Source organism: Boleophthalmus pectinirostris, unplaced genomic scaffold, assembly GCF_026225935.1.
Source record: "Boleophthalmus pectinirostris isolate CB_2022bp ecotype Guang Dong unplaced genomic scaffold, ASM2622593v1 HiC_scaffold_22, whole genome shotgun sequence".
Classification (NCBI taxonomy): Eukaryota; Metazoa; Chordata; class Actinopteri; order Gobiiformes; family Gobiidae; genus Boleophthalmus; species Boleophthalmus pectinirostris.
In genome coordinates this window covers 20,883,273-20,906,971 of record NW_026571190.1, presented here as the reverse complement: position 1 = coordinate 20,906,971, position 23,699 = coordinate 20,883,273, and the positions used below count along the sequence as shown (strand labels likewise).

Below are 23,699 nucleotides of genomic sequence, written 5' to 3'. Positions count from 1 at the left end.
CAAACTAATTACTAACTCTGAGCTTTGTTCGAGTGACAAACAAAAGGAAAAGGCTAGACTCAGAGCCTCTTAGTGCATGGAAACACTATTAATCAGTTGCATCAGGCTTACCAAGAAAAATAAAGATAATTAAAAGTGTTCGGATAATTGCGTTTGCTCTCTATTAAATACACTTTGTTATAATCAGGTAACAGGTTGGTCAATCTAAGGTCAATGCTTTGGTCCTACCTTGTATTGTTTCAGTCTAATGTATTACTGTATTTACATCAGAAACATAAAAGGCCTACAACTACACAGTTTTATAGGAGCACAAAAAAAGAATTGGGCCTAATTATGGATTTGTAATACTGTAATTCATTTTACAGCACAATTATTTTAAATGTCATTTAGTGAAACTACTATTCACTATTGAAAAACCCATGCAGTTTGGACGATATGATGATAAAATCTACATTCTGATCTGTTTAGAGATGGTAAAAATGGTGCTACTTGGCTCACCCCTACATGGACATATGAGAAATGTATCTTAATTGTTCAGGTTTCCATTTATTTCGTTGCCTCGTGGAGAAATGTGGCTCAGAGCAGGGGTCAGTAACATTAAAATAATGAGAGTGAAATGATGATAAAATATAAGATCACTAGTGTATAGATTCACTAGTGTGTTTTTGCATTGCATCAATGTTTTGTTTGTTAAGGCTGAGGAACACTTTTTGTACCTGAAGTGAAAAAGTTCTCTGCATTTGATACAGAGCTCTGTGCCGCTGGGCCAACCTGACAGTACACAGCCCAGTAGCCCATTTCCAAATATTGACCTAGGCTTGGTAAGGATAACTTTATTGGAGGATCAACTCATTGTTTTTTTTGTTTTGTTTTTTTAGGTCTCCCTTACCATTGACGTGCTGCGGAAGAAAACATTGTTGCAAATCGAAGAGAACAACTTCAAACTCTCCTGCAGCCGGTTCTGCAAAGACACATCTCGATAGCATTAAAGGGCCTATATTACAGTATTTCCATCCATCCATCCATTTTCGTCCGCTTATCCGGGGCCGGGTCGCGGGGGCAGCAGCCTAAGCAGGGACTCCCAGACTTCCTTCACCCCAGACACGTCCTCCAGCTCCTCCGGGGGGACCCCGAGACGTTCCCAGGCCAGCAGAGAGACATAGTCCCTCCAGCGTGTCCTGGGTCTTCCCCGGGGGCCTCCTCCCGGTGGGACATGCCTGGAACACCTCCCGAGGGAGGCGCCCAGGAGGCATCCGGAACAGATGCCCGAGCCACCTCAACTGGCTCCTCTCGACGTGGAGGAGCAGCGGCTCTACTCCGAGCTCCTCCCGTGTGACTGAGCTCCTCACCCTATCTCTAAGGGAGTGCCCAGCCACCCTGCGGAGGAAACTCATTTCAAGCGCTTGTATCCGCGATCTCGTCCTTTCGGTCACTACCCAGAGCTCATGACCATAGGTGAGAGTAGGAACGAAGACTGACCGGTAAATCGAGAGCTTCGCCTTTCGGCTCAGCTCCCTCTTCACCACAATGGTCCGATACAGCGACCGCATCACTGCCGAAGCTGCACCGATCCGCCTGTCAATCTCACGTTCTGTCCTTCTCTCACTCGTGAACAAGACCCCGAGATACTTGAATTCCTCCACTTGAGGCAAAGACTCTCCACTCACCCGGAGAGGGCAAGCCACCTTTTTCCGGTCGAGAACCATGGCCTCAGACTTAGAAGAGCTGATCCTCATCCCAGCCGCTTCACACTCGGCTGCAAACCGCCCCAGTGCACATTGCAGGTCCTGGTTCGATGAAGCCAACAGGACAACATCATCCGCAAACAGCAGAGATGAGATCCTGTGGTCCCCAAACCGGACCCCCTCCAGCCCCTGACTGCGCCTAGAAATTCTGTCCATAAACACAATGAACAGAACCGGTGACAAAGGGCAGCCCTGGCGGAGTCCAACATGCACCGGGAACAGGTCTGACTTACTGCCGGCAATGCGAACACAGCTCCTGCTCAGGTCATACAGGGACTGGACAGCCCTTAGCAAAGGGCCCCGGACCCCATACTCCCAGAGCACCCCCCACAGGACACCACGAGGGACACGGTCGAATGCCTTCTCCAAGTCCACAAAGCACATGTGGACTGGTTGGGCAAACTCCCATGAACCCTCGAGCACCCGATGGAGAGTGTAGAGCTGGTCCAGTGTTCCACGGCCAGGATGAAAACCACACTGCTCCTCCTGGATCTGAGGTTCGACTATCGGCCGGATTCTCCTCTCCAGTACCCTGGCATAGACCTTACCGGGAAGGCTGAGGAGTGTGATCCCCCTATAGTTGGAACACACCCTCCGGTCCCCCTTCTTATACAGAGGGACCACCACCCCGGTTTGCCAGTCCAGAGGTACTGTCCCCGACCGCCACGCGATGTTGAAGCCCCACAACATCCAGAGACTTAAGGTACTCAGGACGGATCTCATCCAACCCCGGAGCCTTGCCACCAAGGAGCTTTCCAACCATCTCAGTGACTTCAGCCAGGGTGATGGATGAGTTCGCCTCCGAGTCCCCAGCCTCGGCCTCCTCCTCGGAAGATGTGACGGTGGGATTGAGGAGATCCTCAAAGTATTCCTTCCATTACAATATTTTCCTATGTTATAATGTCATTTCCTCATCAAAAACACACAAATCCTGCATATTTAGGCTGAGTTTTTTATTCTCAAACAGAATATCTCATGATGCCATGTGGTAAAATAGGGAGTGCTCCATTGGATTTTTAAACGCCACACACCTACACTAGAATCATTTGGAATTTCAGCCCTGGAATTGCTAGTCTTAACAAAACAAAAGGTTAAAACTATCTGTTAACTTGAAAAGTATGGCTTCATAACATCACAAGGTGGAACAGAGTATTTTGAGCTAAGGAGATGTAGACTGACTAATAATAAAGGGTTACTCAAAGATGCTTAAATGAAACAAAACACAACTCCATGTATGTTTTTGATGAGGTAACATAACTTGGCTTAAAGCTTACAAGAGTCAATTTTGTGTAATATAGGACCTTTAACATTAGTGCGTGAGGAGCTATGATGTGGCTGTTGTATGTGTGAATACCATTGAGGGATCCTCCATCAGACTCATGTCGTAGCCACTGAGAGACACCACGAAAAGCACAGCCCGGACGTCCTCAAAACAACTGATCCACTTCCTCCTCTCGTTCCTCTGGCCCCCCACGTCATACAACCTGCACAAAGACAGACATAAACTGTAATCACCAAATAATAACACACCTCAATCTGCAGCCAAGTATGAGGAGCAAATGGAGTTGATGTTGTTATTAAAATGTATTGATTGGAAGAGAAGATAAATGTAGTGTGAAGTAGTTTAATGGAAGTAAAGGTCATGAATATCTCCATTAGATACAGACCCATATATATGGCCGGATCCATAGCTGTACTTTTTAGCATATCAGATTAAATACTACTGTCTAAAGAATACACATAAAGCTTTATTTTATCACTTTAGCACAAACATATATCGATTTAACAAAACATGATTATGCCGATTTAAAAAAATTGCCACAGCCCTTTTCTGTAAAATGGGAAAATAATCAAAATTGGTACAACATACAGTATCTGCCCAAAGACATTTGCAGAGTTTTACATCTTCATAGGCCATGAACACACCTATATGAGTGAATCTCTGATCTTGATATTTTTATTGAATACCCCAATGACGATAAATATGACTATATACAATATATAAACGATATATATATGTAAATCTTTCACATAAGGTGACTTTTCTGACAGGTCATTCACTTTTGTCTCACATTTGCCACATTACCATATTGTAATCAGGATAATAATTAAAAAGAGAGATAATAACTTCACTTTTCCATATGTGAAGTGTTGACTTACCCTTGAAATTTCAGTTTGATTGATTGTACCAAGCATTTAAGACAGGACAAAAAATATAAGAAAAAAAAAGAATAAGGAGGACAGGTGTTCGACCCTCTCAAATCACACACTTCAGGAATCACAGACAGTACAACTCAAATCAAATAAAACTGAGACAAATGCCACAAAAAATGGTCAAAATGATTTTATAAATATCGAAAAAAAAAAACTTTGGCAACTAATTGGGTAAAAACTGTGACAAATCAAATTCAGACTGATGTCAGCCTGTCAAACAACTTCAGAAGTGACATGATAATATGCTAGTGATACCAGCATTTTGTTTTACATGGAACTTGTAATACATTGTAATTAAATAAATCTATATCTTTATTTTGTCAGTCTGATTCTTCTGATTTTGTTATTTTCTCTGTGGAAAACATTTCTGAAATAGGCCACATAACATGTGTGTTTAAGTCATATGGGTTCTTATTGTGCCCCATGTTCCAACTTGATTGAATCTCACATAGAGCACTGAGCAGCCTGTGTCCATGACTGCACATACTGATGCTACTGCCTACTGTAAATCTAAGGAACTCAAATCAATGACACTTTCTAGGCTTGGGATAAGGTCAAATATTCACCAAAATGTGATCTGAACTCAAAACACACAAAGAGGAAGAGCCATCTCTGCAATATCTATTTCAGTTTTCACTCTGACAATCTAAAAACACTAAAGGTCATTTCTTCACAGCAAAAACAAAAGACATTCGCTATTGGTTTGGCTCACTTCACATATTTTCCAAGGCAGATGTGTCAACCGTGGGCTTGCATCGGAGTCTATCTGGTTACAAGGGGGGAATTATAGAAAGAGGAAATGGACATGTGGAAATGCAGACACACATATAGGGAGCAGGCCAGGGGCAACAGGGCAGCCAACAGCGTTGTTAACATTTCCAATGGGAATTTTCCGTGGAAATGAAGGGCCCCGTGCAGAACATGTTTAGTGGAGATGATGCTTCATTACTCCAGCACATGTACAAGATGACATCAGGATAATGGCAAACAAACAGGAGTGACCCATAGAAACACAGAGGCAGACAACATGGCTACAGTGAGATATCATGGGGTTAGGACAGATGAAGGCATTTGTAGATACGACAAAACAGTAAGGACATTTTTCTACAAATATTCAGCATTAGAAATATTATACTATATTTAGGAAACACAAAATAACTTTCTAGTAGTTCGTGGCCTCCATGATTCCAAAACCATATTTTGGAACATTCTCCATGAAGATAGAGGAGTTGTATGACATACCGTGGAATATTAGCGCGAGTAAGAGTTTCTTTTGAGGAGGTGCAAGCCCGCTTACAGGAAGGACACATGTTTTTCTATATTTTATGTATGCATAGAAGCATGCCTATTTTAGTCTATATCTTTGGCTAAAAAGTTGCTGTAGGGCTTTAAATTAAGAATTTTTAAATCAGAGTACAGTAATACATCAATAATACAGTATTGTATTAGAATAGTACAGTACTGTATTAGAATATTTATACAGTCAAGATTGTCAAGTTAATTGATCATAGTGAAGTCACAATATAATCACAAGAACATTTCAGTTTAATCTATATAATAAAATAAACACAAAATGTTAATATACAGTGCATATTTCTGTAACTATGTAGAAAGTTCAGTTTCATAATGCTGGTCACAAGGGAATGATAGAAAATTAAGGATTATGACATTAATAATTGTGAATAATTGTAAAATCTTAAGGATTTTTCCCACAATACTAACAAAATATAGCCGCAAGCAGCAATGATCAGCCCTCGTATGCAGCCACACTGCGTGCACCAAGACTGTGTGCGCCAATGCTGCATGCTCCAACACTGCGTGCTCCAACTCTGTATCTACCAACGGCCCACCCCACAAATGTCGCACCCTGCAAACTGAAATTTTCACTGAAATCGGAGTTCATATGCACAAATGGGACCCATTTGTATAGATGCAAAATGCCAGAAATTTTGTAAAATTTTTCCAACTTTGCTGTGCAGAGGCCTTAGCCCGGAATTTACACTAGGAGCCTAAGCGAAATGTAATGTAGACAGAGTTGCAAACGTGTGTACTTTTAAGAGCAGCAATTTACACCAGAGGCAACAGAGCTGCTCTTGGGATGCAAGCTTCTGTGTATTTTCACATTTAAACGCAAAACCTTTTACATTGCTTCTGTATTCAATGTTGATTGCATTAATTATGTTTTAAATCAAAAAAACTAAGTTGACAACAAACGAGACAATGCTTTGCAACGATAAAAAGCCCTATCTGCGGTGCTCGCATGAATTAAGCTACTCACCATTTAACTTTGGTTGTCTGCACCATGTGCCTTTTCCTTTGGAAGTTGTTCTTGTAAAGTTGCTGTCTGATGTCATGAAGTGAAACATTCCATAGTTCATCACAAATCATTCCCCGAGCAAGTGTTTACGTGACTGCAGTGGTTTTAGAGAATGTATTTTGAAAGGGCATCGGAAGTTTATTTTGACACCAAGTGTTTATTTCCTGTCTTGCCCCTAGCCTCCTTGCTAAAAAGCCTGAAAAATTAGAACTCCAACCTAATTTGTTTGGCGTGAAGCATAATGACAGCCGTTGGATGCATGTATGACTCTGCTTGTGTAAATTGTCTGACCAGTTAAAATGGAAAGCAACACCTGTGCTGCTGTGCTTATGCGCTGTTACTGCTTTGGTGTAAATTGGAGGTAAGATTTGTGTAAAAATATGGATAACTTTTGATGCCCCCCCCCAGTACAATATTGCTGACCCCTTGTGGAGCAGACGGCACTGGCGTAATAATATTTTTTACTCTACTTGTCATGATCTACTTCTATGGTAAATGGTCACATTTTTCTATAGCGCTTTTCCACCTTCAAGGCACTCAAAGCACTTTACAACAAGGAACCACTCACCCATTCACACACACATTCATACACCAGTGTACGCAGACACTGTGGGCAAGGTGGGTTAAGTGTCTTGCCCAAGGACACAACAGCAGCATTCATCTGTGGGAGCTGGAATCACACCAGCCAACCTGTGGGTCAGTGGATCTGACCGCTCAACTTGTGATGTTTATGTTGAGAGCTGGATTCGAACCACCAACCTTCAGATCAGTGGGCGAATGCTCTACTACTGAGCTACTGCCGCCTATGTCAAATTCCATGATTTTAAATGCAATTTTCATGAACCACGAGTTTTAATGCTGGGCAAACGTTCGTGGATTTTCACCACTGTCACTATAACACTATAACACTACAAGTTTTTCTAATAAATGTGCTGCTCTGACGCCTTCAGAGGTCATGGGTTTCAACTTTCTACTTTGCAACATTGTGAACTTTTCCCATTCAAAATATAACTATGGCAACGGTCAACATTTCTCATCATTCGCATGCATAATTTAGTAATGAACAAAAACAGTTATTAAGCAGAAATCACTTAAAATCTAGCTAACAACTGATTGGACAAAAGTCAAAAGCTCTCAATGTCACTATAAAGCCATAAATTACAATCTTGATTTATTATCTACATGATCGTTACTGCATTTTAACCTAACCCATTAATTAGTAGCTAATCTGATATAAAACAAATAGCTTTGTTGATTCTTTAAAATGGTGGGCATCACACAGTATAGCCTATAGTCTCTAATTGAGAAGTAATTAAAAAGAGAAAAACACCCCTGAAGCTTTACATTGTATGGGAGCAATTTATGGTGTCAGTTTATCCCGTGTGCTTAGAACACCACAATACAATATCTATGGATTCATTTAAACAATGCACACATCTAATCATACTAACCCTAAAGCTAACAATTATTTCACACCATTAAGTAAATATTTTTTTGCATTAATATTTAAAAAAAAAAAAGTTTCTTTTTTAAATAAAATAACATTTTACAACAGGGAGGTATGAACAGAATATGGCAAAAGTATTGAACAGTGAGACTTGAGGCACTTAAGGACTTCTTAATGGAGCAAATTCAATACACAGGTTTTTATCAGGAGTCTGGACCATAAAATCTACATTCTTTGTGCACTGCTCTGTGTTGGAATGAAACCCTTGTCTAACATGTTTTAAAGTTACAATTATTACATTTTAAAAATTATTATTAACTTCTGTTAGTGATCGACCATTTCAAAAACTGATTAATCAAATTAGTTGTTGCTGAATGTATAATGAATGTATTGTATTGAATGTATTTTCTTTAAAACTTCCTCACTGAAGGGCAACATACAGACTCAGCTCTTCGGGTCACGTCACCCCTGAAATGGTGCACTGGGTGGTCAAAAGTCAAGTGCACTTGCGCTGGCTGCAGATTGTCTAAAATGAGAAAGCTCGAGGATGGGCCACTGAGGCAGGACAATCTGTTTACATCAATAAAACAATAACCTTTATATGACACGGTGTTATTTTTAAATGTCAGATAATACTGCATTTAACTCAATATTTTCTCCTACAATTACTGTCCCTGAGATAAACACATCTTCTACATTCAAGAAAAAAAAAAGAAAAAGTCTTCTCCAAATCCCACAAACTGCTTTCCAAGTTTGAAATAAACAGGCCAACTTCTGCTAAGCTCTTGATCACCCCAGAGGCTACAGCAGAGAGAAGTCAGACATGAGTTAATTAACCAAAACCAATTAAATATCGCTTACAGAATGAAGACGATCAAAGAGGGAGCATTACACCTACAGCACTGATGTGTGACACACCGAATACTGGGGACGCAACATGTACTAAACAAAATAAATGTTTAATGAAGATTGGATATTGTGGTGACTATACATAATTAGTGAGTATTTTGACAAAGCAGGGCACAACCAGGACTAATCTCAGTAACTGGAGTAACTGAATAAAGCTACAAATAATCCTAACCAAACCAAAAACAATGTTGAAACCTAAATAAAAACAGCTAAAGGGAAAAAACAGGACTAAACTAAGACTATAGTGCCTACTCAAGTGTAAAATTGTTTATGAACAGGCAAACAAGTGCTTTGAGTATAATTGTCAATTAAAGTTTGTCAAAGCAGGCCCAATCCATGATCTAAAAATAAATTAACTGGATTAAAAACAATAATAATAAATAAAGATTTATCTGTACATGGGCAACTCTATTGGAAAAACTTTCAATGTCAAGACTAAACCAGGCCTAAATACTAAACTATACCTATGCCTATGCCTAAAGGGAGTTTTAAATATTATATACACATACATTCCCAAGGCAACAAAGTGGTTGGCTGCTTTTGAGACTAACTTTTTGTTTCTTGAGCTCAGTTTTTAACATCATATGATGGGATATTAACCAACAAAGAAGTGCAGCATACGCAGTTCAAAGGACACAAGTAAGGGAGTGCTGGATTTTGTGAAATGAGCCGATGGTTTTTCCTGTATCCACGGGGACTGTGCAAGAGGCTAGGTGAGACGCTACAGGCTTTTTACACCATATGTGGCAGCAAATGTGGAAGACCTTCCAGAAGAAACACTTTGAGTGAATGAACCATTTTTATCACCAACTGAAACACCAGAGCAGAGTAGAAGCCTATTCATACTTCATAAGAGCATAAGTACCCTGTTCTTGCTCTTGAGGTGATAAGAACAAGAACAAAGTTCTTATGTTCTTATGAAGTATGAATAGGCCTAAGAGTAAGGCTTCCTGTTATGTTCACCTGGCTCTCCCTGGACTCTGCTGTGATGCTGTAAGAGGAGAAATACCTTTGTCTCTTTCTCTCCTCAGACTGCCCTGACTTAGATCTGCTGACCCTCCCTGACCAGTCCTCCTGTTAAACTGCACTGAGACCTTTCATTGAGACGCACATGGAACTGAATAGTGCAGTATAAATGTTGCAGCTAAGCTGCAACGCTTTGCTGCAGCAAAAGTTCAGTTTCTGTTGGGATAAAAAGTATCTCTCTCTAATATATTTCACATCCTTAATAATGAAAAGGCACTAAAATGAGAAAATGTTAACCTGGAAACTACAAGGGGAAAGTCAGCAATCTGCAACTGACATGAGACAAAGTAATGATGAGAGTAACTCTTCCCCAGTGGAAGAATTAAATACTTGAGCATAATCGTTGTTGATAAAGAGACAATGAATCAAAAGCATCCGTAGCCATAAAGTGACTAGAGCTGACAGTTTCCCATCACTGTGTTTATGCACCAGCAGAGATTTAATAAAAATCTTGCGTAATGTGTTTTATTTCTCACGGAGCAATTACATCACAGGTTTTATTGTAGAAGATGACTGGGGATGCTCTTCAGGTACACATCACAGTGACAGCCCTACTGCATTATGAGCCGCACCAAACAAAATGTGCTATTTTTTCTGTTTGAGTGTGCCCTTTATATACTAGTAGTGTAATAAATTACAGCTTATGACTAAAATATCCACAAATGATACATAATATTACATAATATATTTATACTTTAAATGTCCTATATTACGCAAAATTGATTCTTATGAGATTTTAGCCATGTTAGAATTTTGTTATTTCATCAAAAACATACCCAGAGTTATGCTTTGTTTCATTCACAAATATTTGAGTGATCTTTTATTATTAGCCTGTCTACATCTCCAAAGCTGAAAATGCTCTGTTCCATCCTTGTGATGTCATGTAGGGGTACTTTTCAAGTCAACAGCTCCCTTATACCATTACTTCAGTAGAAACAAGCCATTTTACTGCTGAAACTATATAAATGATTCTAGTGTAGGTGTAGGGGGTTTAAAAACACAGTGGAAAACTTCCTGTATTACCATATGACATCACAAGGTGGAAAGGATGTGTATTCTGTTTGAGAAACAAGCTCAGCCTGCAGGGTTGCAGGGTTTGTATGAATGAAACAAAACATAACTTCATGTTTTTGATGACAAATGAAACAAGATGAAACAACATTATAACATAGATCAGAAATAGTGCAATATGGGCATGGATTGATTTGCATCTTAATAGACTAAAATAACAATTCAAGATGCATGCAGGGCTCTGCACATTCTTACAACAGGCTAATGTTTCTGAGGAACACCGCATAAATAAAAAATATTCAAAGATTTGCAAAAACGTTTGAACATACACAACCAATGCATACACGTATAATTACAAGATCATTAGATCTGCATACTGTGGTTCAATTGATAAAGCCAATGCATGCAAGTTTAATTTAATAGGAGAATTTATCCCTGAACAATTCATTGCACTTCGTTCATTTAATCGTCTCCAGTCTCTGAAGGTAGAAGCACTAGTAATGTTATTAATATAAACATAAAAAAATCATAATTTGTAAATTTGTTTTCAAAATTTAAATGTCCAACGCACATTAGAACATCCTCGGAGTGTCACGGCCGGCTGTCTCTTGGAAATGAGCAAAACCCCACTGAAGGCAGATAGAGTGTGGAGTATGATGAGACACTGTCCCATTGATCACAGATGTATTTGTGATGTGACATGAGCCCCTGAGCCCTCTGCCAAGGCACTGATAAGAGCTGCCCACTAAAGCCGTCAGGTATCGACTTATTGAAGAAAGTCGGACCATCTCACCAAACAGACGGGGCAGATTCAGAGGATAAAAGTGTCAAAGAGACGGTTAACGAGAAGGGAGCTGCATGAGCTTTTCAAAATTTAATAAAATAAAGTTTAAAGAGTGGTATACAGTTTTCTTTCTAGAAATGTGGTCTCTGTATTTGCCCTGTTCTTGAGGCAACCACAGTGCAGTGCCCAGGGTCCCATATCCAGATCTTGAACTGTTAAGTTCATATTTGTGAGGGGTAACCTCTAGAGCATTAAAGGGCCTATTTTGCACAATTCTTTGATCTATTATATATGTGTTATTCTCTCAAACAAAAAACACTTTGTTCCACTTTGTGATGTCATGTGGTATTACAGGAAGTGCTCCACTGTGTTTTTAAACTTCATACACCTTCACTGGAATAATTTGGATGATTTCAGACCTGGAATCTCTGCTGAACTTAAGGTAAAATGTAGCTGTTAACATGAAAAAACAAAACAAAAAAAAAAACACTTCATAACACAAGGTGGAACAGAGCATTTTGAGTTTTGGACTAATACTCAAATATGAAAGAAACAAAACACAACTTCAGATATGTTTTTTATGAGGTAACAACATTATAACATGGCTTAGAGCTCCCAAGAGACAATTTTGTGTAATATAGGACCTTTAACCAGTTCTTCGTGTTTTAGGCTAATTTCTCATTGTAGCAGGGACCTTGTTATTTTGGGGTCCAGGAATTTGCACCATAACGCTGCTTAGTAACAGGATATGATCTACTATGGTACTAGAACTGCTACCTGTTATTTTTTACAGTGCAGCCTTGACTCTGTATCTTAAATCTGTGGTTTCTATTTAAATAATACATCATATTCTTGCACACTGATATTGTGTAAAATATTGTGTCATAGGCCTTTTGGGGTAGGCCATTTGCAACATGACACAGTAAAGCATTGTAAAGATGAAAAACTTTTATTGGTTTGACTCAGAAACCTAGAGGCACCCAGGGACCACTAACAGCAAGCGTGGTCTTACCTGAATTTAGATTATCTCGTTCTGTGGTAGAAACTCCAGCATATAAGAAGCAAAATTCTATCTCACTGAGACTTCACACAGTATATTTAAACACATATTGCAATGCCACATAACACTGCCAGGAGTTGTCATTTTCTTGTTCATCATCACTGACTTTTTATCATTAATCATTCCAATTCAACCATTACTTCCAATCTATTACTTAGATTGTAAAGGTGGTGCACTGAGTAACATTTTTGTAGTGGAAGGTAACAGTTAGAGTAGCATAGTAAGGTAACCAAGTAAGGTAGTAAATGTAGTAAATGCAGTAAATGTATTAAGGTTCAGGTGTTTTGATTGCTAAATTGGGACAATCTTGGCAAAGCAAGACACCAGGGAACCTCCACCAGAAAAATTACATAGTGCACCTTTAAGTTGTAATCCTATTACTATAGCAAGAAAATGCATAACCCTGTTGTAGCTATTCAGAAACAAGTACATTTGAACTTTTAGTATATTAAGAAATTGAGCAAAGAAAAGCTATTTGGCTGGTTTATAAAACATAGCATTGCAATAATGTCAGGTTGTTCTTTCTAAAAGTGACTTGGCAAAGCAATAAAGTGTGTTCTGGTGTGAGTGCTTAACTGTGCAGAATCTACCTGAAAATAAGGTGCTCCACCTTAAACTGCGTCTCTATCACTCCGGTGGTCCTGAGTCGTACACGCAGCACGTCTGTCTCTGTCGGCACGTAATCTGGAGAGGTTATTCGGCTCATGTTGTCAAAGAAACTGCAATTTACAAGAACACAGGAAAGTGGAATGTTTAATATCCCTGCAGAAAAGTCAAGATCAAAGACGGTGCACTGGGTGGTATGTAGCGACTTGTGTCATTTGCCAAGTGCAGAGTGAGTTGTGATAAGGGTGGGGGCTCCAGGGAACAAAATGAATATTCAAACTGAAAAATACAAGGTTAAACTGTGCGCACAGATTACAGGGATGAACTACAGCTGGAGTAATCAAATGAGATGAGATAAATGCAGTGACGTTTAGGGCATCGCTGAACCCACAGTGGCCTTCTCAGTAGTCATCCTCAGCAAGGCTTTTGGACAGTTACACAGTGATCCTGCTGCTTATACAACACAGAACACAGAAGGGATGTGTGTCTCTATGAGGACTTTATTCAACATCTTTGGATACAATATTAGAGTATGATATAAATATATGTATGGTACTGACTATTTTCTTGTGTTATTAAAGTAGCTGCCTCAGTGTGGTTTGCAACTGTGGCCCAATGACCTCCACACAAACCTCTCAAATTTGTGTCAGCTACTCTAACAATGGTGCTAGGGTTAGGGTTAAGTCTCTTTGCCAGAATAAGAGTCTCAGCAGAGTTCATTTTTAGAAGCAGTGTTGATTTTTAGTTTCAGTCAAGATTAAGTAAATCAATTTTTTTTGGTTTTGATCTGGTTTTAGTTAACAAAAATTTAATCCAAATTTAACTGACTAAATCTATTACAGTTAAAAGGTTAATCAACCAGAATTTTTTTTTTTTTTTTCTAAAATAAATAGTATGGCATTGTTTTACGGGACATGTACAGACATGTTACTTGGATGTTGAGTGGTGTTATGTTTTCGTTTGGGGTTCTGAGATTGAAAAGTGGAATTTGAATCTAGTCCCTCGTCTGGTCTGGTCCCTTTTATTCATTTATGTTAAGCTTATATTATTTGATGAAAATATCAGTACTTTTATTCAACATGAATGTCTACTTTTAGTCACAGCAATATATTTTACCACTTGTATCTTCAAATAAATTAAGTAGGTTAAACTTAGTCCTCATAAGAATAGACCTTCAGGTCAGTGTGTTTTTGTCCAGGAGAGTGGAGGTGACAGTGACTAGTCCTGAGTCTCAGCAGGATCCAGAGGGGCTGTCAGTGTAGATAACCCCAGAGAAGAGGCTTCTTGCTTGGGTCAAAGATGAGAAGAGACGGCCTCCTGGAGACTCTACTTTGCCTTACTTCTTTTGTATACACAAACCTTTTCAATGTTTTTTTTTGTGCCTATTTTGAAAACATAATAAATTGTTAATTGTTATAGATCTGTCTTATTTAAATATAACCCCCTCTATTGCTTGTTTTTCTTAATTACAACATAATTACTACATATTATTATAAACTGAACTTGATCCCCAGTGACAGCAAACACATGGTCAAACATTAACCGCTAAGTGTTGCTAATTAGAGCCCTGCTGCTCCCTCCACCTGCAGTACTCTCATACTCACTACAGGGCGGAGTCGTTGAGTTCGTACTCATATCCCCTGGCAGCTGCCGCCCGAACACCCTGGTCCGCCCACAGACAGCTCAGAGCGTGAGCCACGAACGGGAACAAGACCTGGTCCTCATCGAAACACCGGCCGCAGGAGAGGACGGAGTGAGCATGTACCTGGAATATGTGCGCCAGTGTTATATAAATAATAATGTGAGAAAGAAACATACCAGTAAGATCATACTAACCCTTTTTTTCATACTGTCCAATGGATTACTGATAGATTGTGACAATCTTTCCAGTTACTAGTAAATACACTTGCATGTTGTCTGTTTTTGGCTGGATAGGTTTATCATAGCTAAAAAGTGTTATTTGTGGATCATGGATAACACTAAAATATGATTTAGTTGCTTCTAAAATTATTATAATTTTCTTAACAGTCTTAATCTATTTTTTAGATGTAGTTTTAGTTACCGATAGGATCCACACAAAATATATGGGCTGTATCAGGTCAAATGCAATTGCAAAAGTAGTGCCTCAATTAGAGTTACTGTATCTACTCTTTGCTTGTACCAAGTTTTTTATAACCGTAGTTGAATAGAGTTTATCAGACTTCTTTGAATGTTGCCTTGTCAATTTGGTTCTTGAACCATGTGCGGGCTTTTGTCAGGAGTTTGCATGTTCTCCCTGTGTCTTTGTAGGTTTCCTCTAGGGCTCCTGTAGGGCTAGTACTGCCCATAGAATTATATTTGTAGTTATATAAAGATTGTATAAAATAAATTATGTAAACTAGTTGCCATTAAGAATAAATAGTGTAGTAAGTCCAACGTGTAAACATAAAAATCTACTATATTAGAAAGGTTTGTAAGTGTTGAAGTACTCCCCCCTAGTGGACATTTACACACAGTGCAGTAAAATTGAAATGGTCTCAAAGGTACACACTTTGTTCCTGCTGTTGGCGAGATTGATTCGTAGCACTCCCATCCCATGGAGCACAAACTTCATTGATGTCAGGAGGTTATCCAAGACCGCAGGCTGGAGATGGGAAAAGGACACCAGTGAATTGAAAGTGAAACTCACTGAAACTTACAGCTTTAGACACATTATGATAAATATCATGTAGTTATTTCAAAGAGACAAATAAATGATGATTCACTTTCAATACAAAGAAATTTAACATTACTTTGACTGTTACCTCATTTAATTCCCAATTGGTCAAATGAAATTGCAAATTGCAAGTCAAACTTACATGTAACATATATGTAACTTACTTACATATTGACTTCCCATTTGACAAATACATTTTTAAGAAATCAGAAAGGCTTATGTCTATGTCTCAGTAGTCAGATGGACAGATAAGCTGCACATTCCCTCCTGATTGTATCTTTACTGTGCGCTCTGTGGAGGTGTACGCAGATGATATATGTGACATGAAATAAATCCTCCAGGAGACAGTTTGAGGATGAGTGTCTGTCATGCCAAAGCTTTAGACATGTATTTGAGTCCATAAGTCCACACGGATTGATTTGAACTAAAGGACCAGAACAACTTTGTGTGAGCTTGCTTATGTTTTTTCTCTGGACTCTTCATGAGTAAGTATTACCGCATCATGTACACACAGGCCACATTTTGAAATGCAATATATTGCAGTAAATATAGACAATAAACAATAATAATGAAACTAATTTATGCCACTGACACAATGACCCAAGAGCAGATTTAATCCACAAAAATATTGTACATGTACAATATTGTTAAGAAATCATGAGCTGCAATAAATACATAGGGGACTAAAACTCTTTAGCACCTTTGGTCCTTTGCATCTGTAATGAGTCATAGAAATTATTGAGTCAACCTTTTACAGCTTAAATTTGATCATATAGCCAAAAAATTACAATTAATCAATTTTCCAATAGTGTAAAAAAATTTACATTTGATAAGTATTGAGCCCAAAGATACAGTATAGTGTTCCATCTTTCATATATTGAACAATGAGTCAATATAGTAATTATCTTGATAGGCCTATTTCCACAAGTATTTCCACAAGCATTTACAAAAGAAATATTCCTTTATTCAGTTATTTGTATTTGAGCATCACAAAATGTAACACAAAAAACATAATCTCACTTTTTCCAAATGCATCTTGCCTGCTCTCATTGGAGACATAATAACCAAGTTACAAATTTTAGCTGAAACCGAACAATAATAGGTCTTGTCTAGAAATGGCCTTATGTCTGATTATTATGTTCACCAATAATGTGTAATATGTTTAATTTATCAACCTAAGAATGCAACTCGGAGAGGATTCAGACCAAGCACAAAATGATAAAGTTAGAACAACAAATTAACAAAAGAGCAACTATGCAAAAATCCAAGGATCCAGCACAGTTATGAAACAGCTCTAAATGAGGAAAATTTAACAAGCAAAGTGAGTTTAAATTGAATATACTCAAATTGGAGTCTGCTGCTGATTCAGTACAAAGGTCCTGGAGTCTTTATTTACCAGTCTCTTACAGAAAATCAGTTTAAATGTTCCTAAGAATGACAATTATTATACATTGCCTCTAGTCATTGGTCGATGTTGTTTAGAGTTTCTGTAGCAATGTTGCAGTCTTACTTAAAGGGAATTGTATGTGAGAATTGTATTTAAAATTATTGTATTTAAACTTGAGTTATCTGTGTCCACCGAAAATTATTCTTAATTACAATAATTAGGGTTGCCAGTGTTAATGCTGAAATCCAGTTACTTTCTACCTCTCTACCTAAACCCCAACCAATCATTAATCAGTGCCTCTACTGCTGCAGTATATGCTGTCTATATACTCAGAACTTGTATGTGTCCTCTATATGCAGGTTAAATCACACATTACCCAGATTAACTCATTGTAGTACCTCTAAAAAAAAAAAAATCTGTAAGCATACATACAGTCTGATCTGTATAAGATGTGTTTCTTGATTACATGGAAAAGAACCAAAAACAATATATCCTGGTTTCCAGCCTGAGGAGCCAGAGGAGCCACAGGTGTGTCCATGTATAGTAATCTGAACCACTGTCAGCATTACATCACCTCTGACACACAGACAGGACACCAGCCTCCCTTTACCTACAAGACATGTGGGCTCTCTCAGTTTACAGAGGAAGTGCATCTATCTAACTTAAGGTGAGTCTTCCAGATAGAAAAAATGACATAAATAGCATTAGCATAAATACATGTTCAGTTCAGCATTTCACAGTACTCAGAAGGATTGATATATAGGTAAGTAGCATCAGACAAATATGCAATCAACGTCTATGTTGAAAAGTTTCACAAAGCCTGTAACATTTTACTGTAGTTTCTCTTCTTATTACCTTTCCTGATAGCAAATATTGAATGAGCCAAATCATACTTAAAACTCCAATAAAAACTGGAGTATGCTATTGATATTATAGCTCTCATCCAAACACAGTCATCTGTAAATCCAGCAAAAAACACTGTCCTATTGTTCTATTCCCACGTGCTGTTGAGATCAGCCCAAGTGCGTCGTTAGCATTTGTGTTGTCTGAGTATTAGCTGTAATCACACTACAACAAAGAATGTGGTTGGACTGGCATAGGCCTAATTATTAACCACCAACACAGCTAACCGAGGAGCAGAGTGGATTATTAAAGCAGTGCACAGGAGTATGTCCGGTACTCAATTGTGTCATTTACCTATTATTATTATTTTGTGTCTTCTTAAGTGAGAGGCAATAAGTTTAGTAACAGAGTTGTAACAGGAACTGTTGTATTCAGTTGTATTCAAGAACATACATTTTGCAGTTTTAAGATTGCAGGTGATGAATGTGATGGGTGTCATACAAGTAGGAGTCAATATCCTGCACACATTCAGAAAAGGTGAGCCTGATAGCTTACACAGTGTTATAGTGAGCCTCTCATTATATTCATCCAACCACATCACTAAATCTGTAAAGGAATATTACATATATCCCAAACCCCATCTCAACTACTGTACAAAAGTTTTATAGCCTTAAAGCTTTACTCTGCTGACAGAGTGCTCTATTAGTTTTATGTCTATTGTAAATCTTTATAGTATAATTCATCTTGATCTTGATTTTGATTACATGTACTTATTCTCTTACTTTATGTTTGCGTTGCAGCACTGTAATTTCCACATCGTGAAACAAATAAAGCTTTATCTTATTTATCTTTATCTTATATCTTATTTTATCTTATCTAAAACACTACAGTGCCACCTAAAGGTCCCTTTGTGTGCACAATATGCTCGTATTACTCAATATTACTCTTTTAAAATCCTTTACCTCCTATTGGACATCTTAGCGCTGGTAATTCAGCCCTGATTTCTGTGCACATAAAATGTCATCGTGGCCAGCAGAGGTGTGTGGACTGGAATGAAGCAGGTAAAACAAGGCTAGAAACAATTGTGTAGCTGGACATGCTTGGTTAATAAGATATTTAAAATGAGCCCTGTGAAGGTGTTTGAATTTTAAAACAAAATGGAGTACTTCCAGGTGAAGGAGGTCACTAACACAGCTGGAACTGGGTTATGAGCCAGTCTGAAAAATATATCCACATGATAAATATGTGCATGAATGTATCCAAACAAAAAAGTAAATTTCTCAGGAGTTAAAAACACTAATTTATTTCATTATTTAGTGTTTGTTTCTTATGTGCGCACTATATTTGACTACAATTACATGACATATATTGACAGATTGAATTCATTGTGCAAAGCGAAAGAATGAAAATGAAAAGCAATCCATTACAGCTATCAACACAAAGAGCACAAGAGCCTTGAGCAGCAAATAAAGTACGGATAAAGACACACAAAGGGGATCCCCATTGAATGCTCCTCTCCAAATTCCTCTGTAACCCCTGTTCCAGATCAGCCCTAACACAAAACAAAGCTGAGCGTTTGGGATGGAGAGAAGGGTAACAGGCGGTCATCAAGTTGTTTACTCGTAGACACTTAAAGATACAAAATTGTTAGCCCAGTGATAAAGAGATACTGGGAGGCTGGTGTGTTTGTGAAGAGGGAGGAGTAGGAGATTTCAACTGTGGGAAAGAGTTGACGGAAAGGTGGGTTAGAGTTACCGTCAACTTTCCATTCAAAATAAGGGTGTTACTCAGAACAAAGAGACGCTTAACTGTCAAAGCACACAAAAGTGATAGGACTACTAAATGGTTCGGAGAAGTTGGCCCTGAAAAGATTAAGGTTTTAGCATAATACCATATGTGCAAAAGTGTATTCTATGACAATAGCCTCCTATGTGTTAGAGAAGATCTGAGAGCATCTCTAAAACGCACACTACTGACGATGAAATTGTTTAAAAATTAGGCAAATGGGTTTGCATTATGGGATCATGTTGGGCATAGTCTCATCTGGTGAGGTTTCATCCCACTGGTAAATATAGTGTGTTTTATAGTTGAATCATCATCAAACAACACTGCAAAAAAATCTCTTTAAGGCATTTAAAACATTTTACAACTTCTTCTTAGGATGATAAAAATGAAATTGTTAAGAACATCCCCTGTTTGAAAGACTAGCAGTCCCCGATGTGACTTTGATTAAAATAATAATCGTCCAGTGTGTCTCAAAAAAAAAAAAAAAATAAAATAAAGATTTTTTTTTTTGACATATTGCCCAGCCCTACCACCTCACCTGTACATTTTAAAATATGCTGTTAAACTTCTTGCCTTTATCCACTTAATCCACTTGGCCTAATGTCATCTGTTTGTCACCATGAACATGGATGCCATATTACCAAGTAAAGCAAAAACACCTGCATGGAAACATGCAGCTAGCGTACTCTCCATCCAGAAAAGCTACATAGTGCACCTTTAAATGCATTCCTTTAATACACAGGAGAGTGAGAGAGGAGGAGAAGAAAGAGAAGGACCCTGGAACATTTTAAAATACTGGAATGCATCCAAATGCCTCAGCTGCCTGCAAAAACAACTGTCCCTCATACATCAGTGTATGAGAGACAGTTTTTCTTTTTGTTTTGTTTTTTTTCAAAAATATACTCCAGTGACAGTTTTCTGCATATTTCCAACAGTTATCATAAAAAATATGATTCAGACATGAGCTGTTGCTCCATACAGGAACTGTAAGAGTTGAGCGAGTCTATTATACAGAGAAATTATTAACTCAGTAGTTTGAAGTCAGTCTCTCCTCACCTACACATTACATTTAGGAGCAATTATGAAAGATGGCAAAGAATGTCAAATAAAATCTCCATTATTCTTAGATGAACAAGGAAGTCTCAAACGCTAATGTGAAACAACAATAGTCATGTGGATACATTAAAAACTATAAACAATATTTTGGACTGTAGAAGTAAAAGTACCCCTGTCAATACTGTCACTATCACTTTAAGTACTTCCCACTGCTGCGGCTATAACTGCAGAACCACTGTTATAATAGCAGGTATGAACCTCTCCAGCTTTTTCAGTTCCAATACGTATACTGATCCTTTGGCTTTTGGAATCCGTCGATACCCAATATCAACTCATACTAGCATAGGCATAGAAAAAGGCATTTTATTGCAACTAGATTTCAACAAAATTGATCCAACTGCATTACTGGGGAGTAATTGTTGTGCAACTTTGTATAAATAAAAGTTCAAACATTATGAATTTTTTAGGCCAATAAAAAGCCCAACCAGAATATCAGCTGAACCAATATCAGGGAGCCGATATCCTATGCAACTAATTTTGACTGATTAGAAAGCTAATGATGTTAATACCATTACTACCAGCAAAAGAATCAGACCACTGCAATTAAGAGCACCGCACCTTTGGGCCAGTGAGGTTCACGTGATTTTGTTACTATAATGTACCATATAATCCAATGTCATTTCTGAGGTAAAAGTATTAAAAGTTACTCAAAAATGGGTATAGTTCTGTATTCAGTAAGAGGCATTTCTTGAGTAAAGATGTTTTCACTTTCCACCTCAGCCTCACTATTTCTGGAATTTGGCTCAGAGAGGTTCACACACAAAACAGGAGACAGCAGCCAAACCAGGGCAGTCTCTGGGATGTGACCCTGGTATGCATAAATTAAAAACATCCCAGCTCACTTTGCCTCAGCAGTAACTTGTATCATGTTCACCAGGATCTTGTCTCTCCAAGGAACTATTAGGAGTTTGAATTTACATAATTTCTCATTTCTCTCCTTATGGGGACTGTTTACCAGGCAACACTTTAAAGGATTAAACTCCCCTGGATGCTATAAGATATACATTTATATAATTATGCCTTATTTGACACCAGTCTCTAGCTATTCTTACTAATTATTTAGAATTTATTGTTACCATTTATATTTTTTTCTCTTTGTTATTATCATATATTGTGATGTGTGAGTTACTGTGTCCAAGTAATTTCCCTTGTGGATCAATAAAGTTTGTCTAATTCTAAGTCTAATAATAACAATGAATTCATGTTAAAATGAGTGTCTGACCTTAAAGCTGGTGAGCTCCTGTTTGGTGAAGCCATTACTGTGAATGATTTTCATCTGTTTAACCAAAGTGCTTTTGCCGCTCTCTGCTGCTCCTGAGACAGAGAAAAAAGCAGATTATCACCTCAAAGGTAAAACCGAATACAGCTCAATATTTTCAAAATACTCTTAAGAAACTAAATCACAACTATAACAGTTATAACAATACTTTTTGGGCACATTCACACATCCTGTTTTGGGCCTGGTTAGAGCCCAGTTTAGTCCTGATGTTGACTTGGTCCCATTCTAGTCTGTTTAGTCCTGGTCTGTTATATTTACTTCCAGGTTTAGTCCCAGTTAGGGCTCAATTTTGATGTGGTGAGTGCAAGTTCACGTAAATGCACCCTGAATCATTATTTAGAACCATAATGCAGACAAATAATAAATAACATTTATTTTAGAAACAATTCATTAGTTTGTGCTCGGACTGTCGGCATTTAACTGTCATCAAAAACTTCAAAATAATGAAGAAGAATATTATATTTATTTAATACCAGTGTTTTCTATTCAAGCATTTTTTTTTTTTTGCTACCACAGAGGTATGAAAAAGGGAACCTAACTCAGGCAGAAGTTAAGTGTGAACCACTAAAATACAAAAAGAATTAAAAACATGAAGTGCATAGCTTGTTTTATCATTAGTGTCTCTTCCACTTGATCAGAAAAATGACAACACAATACACAGTGTTGGGAAGTAACTGAACACATGTACTGAGAATACGCATTCAGAATATACATTTGGAGTATACATATTCTGTACAGTTACTTTTTCATTTCAGTCAAACAAACAAAGCTGCTTTCAATCCTATGTTGCATTTTACACTATAATTGAAATGCAACAGTGTGTGAAAGTATTCAGAATACAGTACTGTGATTGGACCATATATTAGCATAGGCCTACTTACTAAACACATTTTAATTCAGCATTCAGTATTCACTCAAGCCATGGACCAAACCTTATACCCACCTAATTTATCAACTACTGGTGGCATTTACAGTTCATGTTAATTATTATTCATTCATATTGCTTTGTGGTGTGAAGGCTATGTACTTGTACTTCTGTGTGGATTAGATTACCAGTAGATATTGGTCATACCTAGCAGCAATATCTTCACCACGTTCATCTCTCGTTTGGCATACTCGTACAGGTCCCGGTCTATTTTAGCGCTCTGTACCCTCGCCTTCTTCTCCTCCTCTGTTACTTCGGTCCCGAGACACAAACCCATTTCAGACTGCGGGGGTCATCTCCTCCTTCGACCCGAAACAAACCGTGAAATCCGGGCAGGTATCATTCGTGCGCGCCAGTCCATCCGTGCATGCGTGTGGTAAAATACACGCTTCGAACCAGGTAAAGGAGAGTTAAATTTACTTCTAAACTGCAAAAACAACTTTCGGTTCAGTCTTCATCCTTGAAAATTGAGCTCAAATTCACGACACACTGCAGAAAAGCGTAGGGTCCCCGTGCGCCGTAGCGGTTCAAACTTTTCCTGCCGCCTCTC

The 23,699-nt window shown here is 38.2% G+C and overlaps 1 protein-coding gene across 1 annotated transcript in view; it reads right to left on the bottom strand.

The window, feature by feature from the left end:
- gnav1 (guanine nucleotide binding protein (G protein) alpha v1) overlaps positions 1-23,699 on the bottom strand; it is a 27,882-nt gene extending 4,183 nt beyond the window's left edge. Inside the window, exons 1-7 of the mRNA XM_020930399.2 lie at positions 23,297-23,699; positions 22,168-22,259; positions 15,650-15,742; positions 14,724-14,884; positions 13,104-13,232; positions 3,100-3,229; positions 890-961 (exon numbers count right to left, since the gene is read on the bottom strand). Coding sequence (XP_020786058.1) covers positions 890-961; positions 3,100-3,229; positions 13,104-13,232; positions 14,724-14,884; positions 15,650-15,742; positions 22,168-22,259; positions 23,297-23,426 — 807 coding nt within the window. The 5' untranslated portion in view covers positions 23,427-23,699. The remainder of the gene's footprint in view (positions 1-889; positions 962-3,099; positions 3,230-13,103; positions 13,233-14,723; positions 14,885-15,649; positions 15,743-22,167; positions 22,260-23,296) is intronic.